At 42.6% G+C, this 10,056-nt stretch overlaps 1 protein-coding gene across 2 annotated transcripts; it reads right to left on the bottom strand.

Moving 5' to 3' along the window:
- Nucleotides 1-301: 301 nt before the first annotated feature.
- Nucleotides 302-9,996, bottom strand: LOC101469784 (1-phosphatidylinositol 4,5-bisphosphate phosphodiesterase delta-1). Of its 2 annotated transcripts, none has more exons than XM_004565376.5 (15): nt 9,357-9,996; nt 7,489-7,647; nt 6,688-6,916; nt 5,966-6,095; nt 5,473-5,701; nt 3,894-4,095; nt 2,881-3,025; nt 2,627-2,779; nt 2,336-2,479; nt 2,102-2,255; nt 1,906-2,022; nt 1,631-1,809; nt 1,407-1,539; nt 1,177-1,326; nt 302-954 (listed from the first exon to the last, which is right to left on the bottom strand). In XM_004565376.5, exons 1-15 carry the CDS (start codon nt 9,388-9,390, stop codon nt 863-865), a joined length of 2,250 nt encoding a protein of 749 aa, XP_004565433.3. In that variant the 5' UTR covers nt 9,391-9,996; the 3' UTR covers nt 302-862. The 2 variants fall into 2 exon arrangements, with proteins under 2 accessions (XP_004565433.3, XP_004565431.3); XM_004565374.3 differs by lacking the exon at nt 9,357-9,996 and adding an exon at nt 7,862-8,011.
- Nucleotides 9,997-10,056: the final 60 nt, after the last annotated feature.

The following is a 10,056-nucleotide window of genomic DNA, read 5'->3' as shown; positions in this document are numbered from 1 at the left end:
CTCCGTTTGTGTGCATCGTTGCTGTGACTGTTTACATAGGGTGTATCCAAAGTTCACAAGGTAGTTTCCTTCTAGGGAAAGGCAGATGTGGCTCACTGCAAACTGGTTTCTAGTATTGTTTGCATAAAATTAAATAGTTCATGAAGATGTTTCAGCCGGAGACTGGTATATACAGGTATCGTCGCTGTCACAGAGTCGGGAGATTGGGGAGGTTTATAAGGACTATAATGCTGCATCATTCATTGTGGCTCCACTGGATGAGGACTGTTAAGTCATAGATGAATACAGTGCTTGATGATGATTGTGTTTAACATTTTTATGTGTTCATATTGATTTACAAAAAGAGGCAAAGTCAAGATGTTACATGAGAAATGATCATAATGGATGACTAAAATTACTGATGAAAACAAAGACTATAGCTTTCACATTGGCCTGTGCTTCTCTAAAAGTCAAAATTGTCATTTGGATGAAAAGGTTTAAAAAAGAAAAAAAAAGACATTGAACAGACTAAAAATAAGGGACAAGCAGTTTAAAAAGTTTCATCCTAATGCAAACTGAAGTTGGTATGTAGTGAGTGCTGCTTGTACGAATTAATCCAATTTGTAAAAGTGAAGTGTCATATATACATGGAGTGTTATAAAGTCTAGGGAGCCCTAGAGTGTGTGCTTGTGTACCCACCTCCCAATACAACCAACATTCAGCTGCAAATCAGAATCTCTAGACTGAAGAGAGAAAAGTCGCAATTCGACTTTGATTAGAATTAAAGTAATAAGTTAATCATGAGCTAAAACTGTGAAGCCAAAATGAAAGATAAAATTTTAAAACATGGCTGTAGAAAGGAGGTCCTAGAGTTGGAGACTTCTTATTCGGCATCCAGGACCATAATGTGTACAAAAAGTCCGGCTGAGGGGAGTAGGTCTCCGTTCTTATTGAACAGCGGCACGTGTCTGTATCCTGTGTGGGAGCACAAAGGGGCTGCGGTCAGTGATGGCACAGGACAACATGAAGTGCTCCTTGTGGAGCGGATGAATTGGGTTCTCTATGTCACACCACAGAGAAGGGACACTTCCCCATCTCTGTTTTCACACTTCATAAATGAATAACTATCAGTGGTTTCACATCACTGGATTATAGTAAGGAGAAAAAAAAAGACTTGACAAATACAGCAAAACTCACCCATTTTCAAGCTGTTGAAGGGAAGCGTGTACTGCCCGACAAAGTCATTATCAGAACTGGAGTCATAGTCTTCGATGCTGAAGCGGACCAATGCTAGTTCCGGCACATACACGTCAAACTGGAAGTTCTCATTCCAGGAAGGGTTAAAGCCTTCAAAACAGAAAATTTTGTATTGTCTTGATTCATTGCGGACACATTAAAATAAAACAAAGGACGTGAACGTGAGGTACCGTTGTTATCAAAAGGTTTGGTCTCTTTCTCTGCGACATCAGCTGGCACTCCATAGATTTCCACTTTAACCAGCGGGTCTACTATGGAGGACTTCTTCTGGTTCACTTTGGGAAGCTGCTGAGCTGATATGACCTATTGGCAGGTGAAGAATGATCTCAACTTTAAACGGGACTCAAAGGAAATCAAATAACTCCAGTGTGTGTCTGCACAATGAAGGCCTCACCATGACATGCAGGGTCTTGTGCGTCAGCCAGTCTCCTCGGGTAAGGGTGATGGGGTCAAACTCTGTGGCTACGTCCCTCATGAAGGCTGGTTTCAGGATGTAGCCGCTTTTGCCATTAACTAGGAATCTGCCCTGGTTCATATCCATGTCTGTACAGGGAGTCTGGAAGTTTAAGGCCACTTAAAAAACAAAACAAAAAGAGAATACAGTGAACATGAGCTCTTGGCCATTGCTGTATAATTATCAGTGTTTGTTATTCCTCTGTTAGCCATTACCAATTTGGCAGCCAGCGTTCCACAGAGGCAACGGGTTGTAGTTTGAGGAGTCGGTCCTGGAGCCAGCTGGATAGATGCGACTAAACTTTTCCACATTATGGCGCACGTAGGCGTTTGCTGTGGGGGGGAGGAAACAAGATTTATTGACAGTGCTTAATCAAAGTTTGTGAGTTCCTCATGGTTTCTCTTCCTTTACCCGACTCCTCTGCCAGCTTCATGGCCTTCCCCTCCTTGAAGGATGCCATTTCATAAAAGCTCAGATTTTTTTGGGCATCTTCGAAGCCGTGGAAGTGGACGCTCTTAAAGTAGATGACCATGTCGGACAGCTCCTTCGCTAGCTTCAGCTTTTTCTTTGAAATATTGCGCAGAATTTAAGGGTGAGTAAACATCACGTGTGTGGTAATGTGCTTATTTTCATGGGCTCGACTACCTTTGTATTCTTCTCCTTTTGCGCATCCTCATCATTCGACTCTTCCTCCTCCGTCACATCGTTGTCATCTGCAGCTGCCTCAGCAAAAGTGTCTTCCAGTTTGTTTAAACGTTTCCCTTTGATCAGGAACTTCCCCTTTAGCTCCTGGGGGACCCCACACACACACACACACACACACACACACACACACACACACACACACACACACACACACACACACACACACCATTTATCTCCTATGATCGGTTCAGCCTTGACAATCCTGATAAAACTAGTGAAACGGATGCTAACCTCAGGAGATGGGAAATTTGTGGGCATGCCATCACCCAGAGGAGAGGTGATGAGTGCACTGCCAAGGATGGAGCTCATGTGGCGGGCCATGACTTCCTGCTGTTCCACGCTGCAGTGGTTCTCCAAGGAGAGAATCACTGGATATTGGGATGTCTGAGGAAAAGCAGGCAACCCCCCCCCAAAACAAACACATATAAGTGTGTTGCTGGATGTTGAGTGAAGACATGCTGGATACCAACAGATGCTAAACATACCTTGAAGGCATGCTCACTGATGGCTTTGATCACATCTTTAAACAGGATCTTTGAGGTGAGAGTGTAGCCGTGGTAGATCACGGGCTCATTATCCGATCCGTCCCAGCAGTCCAGCTCCACACAGCGGCAGCCTTTCTGCAGAGCCCTGAGAGTGTTGGAGTGAGCATTAGTGACCAAATATGCTGTTTAGACTAACAGTTCCATCAGTGAAACGGCGCAACGTGGCGAGAGATGGTTACAAGAAACTATTTAAAATTCCAAGTTGTAATGAATTGGTCTCAGTGATTCAAGAACTGACAGATTATATGGCACATAAACACAAACTACCCTCACTGCCTGCTTAGCACAATTAACCAAGACATTAAAGGACATCATCATTTTTAGTCTTTGACTCTAGTAGACTAACTTTGCATGACTTGCAGTTCAAAATGAGCTTTTTTTGTCTTAAATGAAACAAGCCATTTTAGTTCCCTTCCATTTAAGGTAAATTTCTTCTGATTGGCTGCCCCTCACAAATGCAGGATTTGAACAGATGGGTGGGGTATTTGGAAGACCCCTTCTCTAAGACAGATATATATCAACAGATCAGAGAAATCTGATGTCTGACCTTTGTTCTCGTTATTTTAAGTGTTGGCCATGTTTAATGCTGAGCTTCCACCATTGTAATAACAACTATAGAACTAAAAAACGAGAACAAGTATGAAAGGTCCTATTTAAAGTCAGTAAAAGTGATGGACTTCCTACTGACAAAAACAGTGCTGCTGTCTTTTCATGCCTATTTCATGTTAGTGACTGCACTGTGAGTTAATGTTTTGGGTTGTTTGTTTTGATGGTGCAGCTGAGTGCTTCCAACAGTTATTTTTTAGCTGATCTGGGGTTGAAAAATGAGATTACATCTCTGTGGTTCCTTTGCACACCGATAGGAAGATGACTAAAGATCAAGTTTGGATAAATAACTAGCCAAAAACTTTCATCAAGGACAAATTACTGAATCTCGGGATGGAAAGTGTTACCTAATGTACGCCTCTGTGCTGCTGGGGCCTTTGAGCTGATCCTCCATGAGGTAGGTGTTGTGAGAGGAGGAGATGAAGTAGTGGTTGAGGGGCTGGCTCATATCCTGGTACACATCCTTGTGGTCTGGATTCAGAATCATGGCATCTGGGTGATTCAGGTACATGAGGAAGCCATCTTTGGACAGCAGCTTCTTCTCCTTGGCTGAAAAGACACACATACACACCAAATGCAGCAGATCAGTCTACAGTGCATTTAAAAAAAAAAAAAACAACAACAAGAGGTCAGTAATTTATCTGTGGACAAACTCCATGAGACTCTTAATCCCAGAGACATCTTGGACAGAAAGAAGCGCAATTTCAATAATAGATCTGAGTTTTTCTACATGATAAAGAAATGCTGTTGTAAAAAAAAGAAACACATTTAAACTGTAAGAAATAACCGTAAAATCAAAAAAAAAGTTCTGGTAGCACATCGGCCAGACTGTTCTACAGTGGAGTCAAAAAACAACAAGATTTGTTGCTTCATTGTTTGTGGATTGGTTAATTAATTTACTGCAGCATGACTGGTTGAGGTCTTTATCATTAGGAGAAACTATACTAACAACAAAATACAGTTCACATTTTCCAAAGCCATCCACTGGGCTGGATTGGTGTCTTTACTGGGCCAATTCAGGCTCTCGGACCTTATGTTTGGCACACTTGTTTTAGGATGTTCCTGCAGGTGTGAGACCAGCTTGAGAAAATTATATTTCCCTTGTTAATATTTCATACTGAGGTCGAAGGTAAGACTACCTTATTGAGAAGAATACAGACTAATCAAATTAATGAAGGTTACTTCTGCTTATATTGTGGCTACAATCCAGGTTTGACATTACATGAAACTGTTGCTTAGATGCATATTCACACTTCCTGTTCCTAAACCAGCTTTGCAGAAGAAAACCTCTGGAAATCCAAAATCTGTACAATTACTATGTAGTAGTAGTCATGTGACCAAAGTCTGAAATTTATGATTGCCATCTCACAGCATGATTGCAGCTATATCTACATCTACTGGGAATGCAGATATGAAGGTACGAAGCAGTAATACACTGACACTCATGAAAAAGACAAAACAAACCCAGATAGCAAAAAAGAAATGTTTGAAATTCCAACAAAGAAGAAAATCTAGTCCACCAGCTGTGGGGAACATACCAAGGAAGACAAAGCTTTGAGAGAAGCAGAGGAACATACATCATAGCATCTCTTTCAACAGCCACTATGTTCAATCTTTGTCCATCAAAGTTTGTGCATATTCCAAGTTTATTAGATTGGAAGACCTGACATGAATGAACTTACAAGATTAGCAAAAGGTCGCAGTGTGTTGGAGCCTTAGACTCGGGCTGCCATAGACTGCAATTCCAGAGGAACAGAACGCAGAATAATACACAGCTGGAAACCACGAGCTTGAAAACAGTGGTTTTTAACCCTGGTAACCATATGCAGTTAGACCATTCACGGGATACAGCTCACTGATTTTTACAGGAAGAAAACCAGCAGAGCTGCGGTCCTGAGAAGACCTGAAAGAGGGCTGTGTACTGACCGTTTTCATCTGGTTCATACGTCTCGATGATTCTGTGCGCATCAGCCAGCGTTGCTTTCTCCCTCTGTTCTTTCAGCAGGAAATCCACCAGGTTCTGAGCGCTCATAAAGCCAGTGGTTTTGGCGTACTCCCCATAGATAACATCAATTTCGTCCCGTTGGGTCAACAGATCATAAAAGTGTTTGATCTCCTCTCCTGCCAGGGTTCCAGACTTGGACCTGTCACATTTCTGCATCGGGGGAAAGTAACACAAAGATTAGTCAACATTTTAAGTTGAAAATAATGCACTATAAAACTATTAAAAGCTGGATTTGCTATTAACAATAAAGAAAAAAAATATGTGGGCTAAAATATCAAGTTAGCACTGATTTCCTCTTGGAGCATTTCATTAGAGTTTCAATGGATTACTACAGCTTAGCCAGGAAGGCTCCAAGAATATGCATTAAAACAGTTTCTGCCATTAGGAAACATTAAGAAGCTCTGAGGAAACAACCTTGAAAAGCATTTCCACGTATTCATCATCCACTTCGATGTTGATCAGATGCATGAAACTCTTGACCTCTGACGGACTCAGGTTATCATCTTTGTTCTTGTCTGCTTTCCTCAAGCAGCTGAAGATCCAGCTGGAAGGTTTGTGATTTAAGGTGGAGATAAACAGGTACCTGTCACTCAGCGCTGTCCAACTGAATGTGACTTATTTACTTATACCACCTTTGCTTAGCTAAGCTCAGGATAGATTAAAGAGGACCTGGAGTGCTTTTGTCCTTTTTTCTGTCATATATACTGTTATAGTGGTGGATGAGATGCTCATATTACACAAGGTCACAGTTTTAAATAATGAATCAGAATATGTGAAATAATCTCTGAGCACTCGTTTGAGCATTTGTTTTCCCACGGCTCTGTTGGACAGCCAAACAAGAAGAAAAAAGACGGCAAACATGGAAGGTGGCCTTAAAGGGAGCGGCACTAAAACGGCTTCAAACTTACACGCACCACGGCTCTGCACAAAATAAATAAATAATAAATTAATTAAACTATCAATAAGGCAAAGTCATTCTAGTGGAGCCAAAAGGTGAAAATAAGGTGCAGGAACATCTTATGCGATAGGTGATGACCAATGAAGTCTTAATAACAGGTTATTAACAAACAGCCACCTGTTTGAGCTCAGCTTCAGCTTGCTCACAGTACAGCTTCCACTGTCGTGTAAAAGGATACTGCTCCGTCTTCTGCTTTCGACTCAGGTTGTTTAGGTTGGAGACCACTTTCTGCAGGCTTTTAACCCACTGCTTTCCCTCCTCCTCCGAGCTGGAGACGAGGTCCAGGTTCTTGCGGCGGCTCTTGAAAATGATGGAGAAGCAGCGGTCCTCCACCTGCTCCTCCGTGTTCTTCTTCAAGCCCTCCGACTGACGGCCCATTTGCACCGCCGAGATGTCATCAAGCGAAACTGAAGACAGAACGAATTTTATGCAACATTCATTTATTTTTTAAAAATCCACTTCCTGTCATTCAAACATGTAGCATGTGGCACACTGCTGAAAAGCAACACTTTATTTTCAAGCACACGTACAAGCCTGATGTTTGCAATTTCCCCTGCCTCCCACTGAAGTCAGTAATGAGCGGAGACGTTGGATGTACATGACTATGTGACAGCAGTTTCTGGGTGTCATCCAAGCAGAAAATACAATAAGAGTTATTTCTAACCACTCCCACTCCACAACACACTATAAAATAAATCACTATCTCTACAAACACACCCACACCGCTATCAGGAGCAACCCAGATGTGTATGATAATACCAAGGACTTTGTGTAGCTTTGTGATCAATCCAATCCTTTTATAATCCACAAAGTTTTGGTTGTGGCGGGAGAGGAACTCCAAAAGTGTTTGCTAATGCAAAGTAATAAAAAAGTGTAAAGTAAAGAGACGGTGTGAGATTAGACAGATGTGTGCCAGGGGTTTGCACACGTGTGGGTTTTCGTCACACATATTCTGCTGGGAAGACAGGGCAGCACTCACAGGTATCATTTTTCTTGAAGGTCTTCTTGGATTCGCGCCACATTGTCTTGCAGTCCTCCTGGAGCCTGAAGTAACGAGTCTTCTTCCAGCTTGGGGAGAGGACCTTCAGGAGGTCTCCCCCCTTCAGGAGAAACTGGAGGTCGGGATCACCCTCCAAACCTGAGGAAGCAGGGAACAGAAGACCACTTTAGAGAAACTGCAGGAAAAGTGCAAACGCTCAGAAATCACAAGCAGGCCATCATTAGAAAGTCATAAAAGTTCATGGCTTTGCAAACACACGCGCACACAAAAGGTTTTACGCTGTGACAACAACGTAGCAGCAGTCTGACCCTGGATAACAGTTTGGTTTCGTCCGCTTGGCAGCGCAGCCTACCTAGGAGCTTTACGTTCATTTGTATCACCTTCTGGCCCCTGGCATACTGGAGTAACTCCTCAGACCTGCTTTTCTCGGGTTCTTTTCGTATGCACGACATGGTGCCACCCGGAGCTGCCGACACTGTCTGTGTTCACAAGGCACTGTGTGGAGGAGAAGGGCGTGTACCATTCCCACTCAAAGTTCACTCAGCTCCGTCACGTCCCCTTGAGTTTACAGTCAGCTGACAGCTTGCTCGTGCAGGAACACTATCGCGGAAAAGGAAGCGATACCATACTCGTCTGTTTGAATATTGCTCCTGTGTTCATTTTTCAGGATTTGATCAGCATTCCCATACTCACTGTTAACTTCAGACGTTTTAATTAGCGTAAATTACCTGCTAGCAAATAAAAGCAGCCACAGGGCATAATTAGCGTCAAATGCCTGCATTACAAAAGATTTGACTTTGAGCAGAGGAGTGGTGTCAAACATGCGGCTCCGGCCCTCAATCCGGCCACCGTGATGGCTTTGCAAAATGTGACAACTGCAGTGACATCATTAATGACTGGTGTTTTTCCAATAATACACACCGCCTTTCATTTTATGGTGCTGTTGGAGGGGTTGAAGTACTTCCATACAATTAAAAGGAAAATTTTGTTTGTTGTTGGTCAGAACCACCCGAGGCTCAAATGGGACTGTATGTGATGCATATTTCTTGTGAAATTGCAGCGCTATTATTGCTTCTCCCTGAGGTGGTCAGTGGCTTGCTGCTAGGAAGCTGTAAATAGGCTGAGATTTTTATTTATTTATTTATTTTAAGCGGAACTAATAGGAGGCTTGTAATATCAGAGTCCAAGAATATAACATCATCATTATTATTACTACAAACACAGGTTTGATACCTGCACTGGAGCCTGCCTAGTGTTGACTTCTGCATTAGTTATCTTATGGGCTCCATCTAGTGGTGACAAGGCGGTACTGCTAAGCGCCGTGATTTAACGCCACATTACTAAACTTCTCATTATTAAAAATAAAATAAAACAAGCAAACAGGCCTGCGATTACAGGACAACAAGCAGTTTTCCTGTAATATTTCCTCGTCCCTAGCCTCTATAGTGGAATGTGAAAGGCTGATTTGACTCTACAAGCAGTACGTCCACCGCCTTAGTTTGGTAACATTTCCTTGAGCTTGCAGCAAGGTGAAACCGAGCTGAATGAGAGGTGCCACACCTTTTTGAGTGTTTAAATGCACACAGTTGATTGTCTTGGGATTTTTCGCTAGATTAAGCGGCAAAAAACAAATAACAATAAGAGTAAAAATAAATATACATAGGACCGATATATTTCAACGCAGAAAATTAGATTTTTTAAATGTAAGGTATAAAAAAAAAAAACCTTTGCTGACATGTAATCTTTGTCTTAGGGGTTATCGGATTTGGAAAACAGTGGAAGTTGGCCAAATCCAAGAAAGGCACAGTATATTTTAACATGGTGACTTAATCCAAAATGCATCCTACCTTTAAGTTTATTTTCGAGCCCGTTCGTTTCCATCCCGTCTTGAGTTCACTCCACTTTACGCAGCCCAATATTCCACTCACTTCATGCAGCTTCTCGTGAAAAGTTGCCGCTTCTTTCTCCCATATACACTGAACGGAAACCTGTTTTTGTTTTTGTTGCTGCTGTTGGTTTGTTTTTGTTTTTTTATAAAAACAGGCTTCTGCCAAGTTTGGGTACAAGGCGAGCGAACGCGGGCACACGCGTGGGTTTCTCCTTGCAGTCTGAACGGTGTCAGTGACTCCCGCGGGCTTCAACACCGGTTTGACGAGCCTGCCATTCAAGCCGCGGTGCTGATGTCACAGCAGGTTAGACCTTTAGGTGAGCTTCTGCCATCCTGCATCGATGGGACTGGTTAGCGTGACCTTGTAGCCAGCATGCAGAGCTTACGTCGTCATTAGCTGAAAGGTTTCCGCGCACCTGCAGCCAAAAATTGGGGGAAACAATCCCGCATACCTTTTCTAATTCTGTTGTATGTACACAAGACTTAAGCTACCACTCCCTGAGCCTCGGAGTCTATTCCTCACCAAAAGGTAATTCTGCATGTGAATAAACAGGGAGGGGTCGTTCATTTGAGAAGCATGCAAGCTTAGATAACCCGTGGAAATACAATCAACTTCTGCTAAAGCCCTTTGCAGTGTTTTTTTTTTCTCTTTTTTATGG

The sequence above is a fragment of the Maylandia zebra genome, linkage group LG18 (assembly GCF_041146795.1).
Source record: "Maylandia zebra isolate NMK-2024a linkage group LG18, Mzebra_GT3a, whole genome shotgun sequence".
NCBI lineage: Eukaryota > Metazoa > Chordata > Actinopteri > Cichliformes > Cichlidae > Maylandia > Maylandia zebra.
Note: the sequence above shows the minus strand (reverse complement) of the source record. Positions and strands in the feature narration are given on the sequence as shown.

Excerpts from the sequence above, each read along its gene's own strand:
- LOC101469784 (XM_004565374.3), bottom strand. The coding sequence starts at position 7,961 with ATGTCGTGCATACGAAAAGAACCCGAGAAAAGCAGGTCTGAGGAGTTA. Across the intron at positions 6,096-6,687 it reads CGAAAGCAGAAGACGGAGCA|CTGGATCTTCAGCTGCTTGA; the intron begins GTATCCTTTTAC and ends CAAACCTTCCAG. Across the intron at positions 5,702-5,965 it reads ACGTGGAAATGCTTTTCAAG|AAATGTGACAGGTCCAAGTC; the intron begins GTTGTTTCCTCA and ends CCCCCGATGCAG.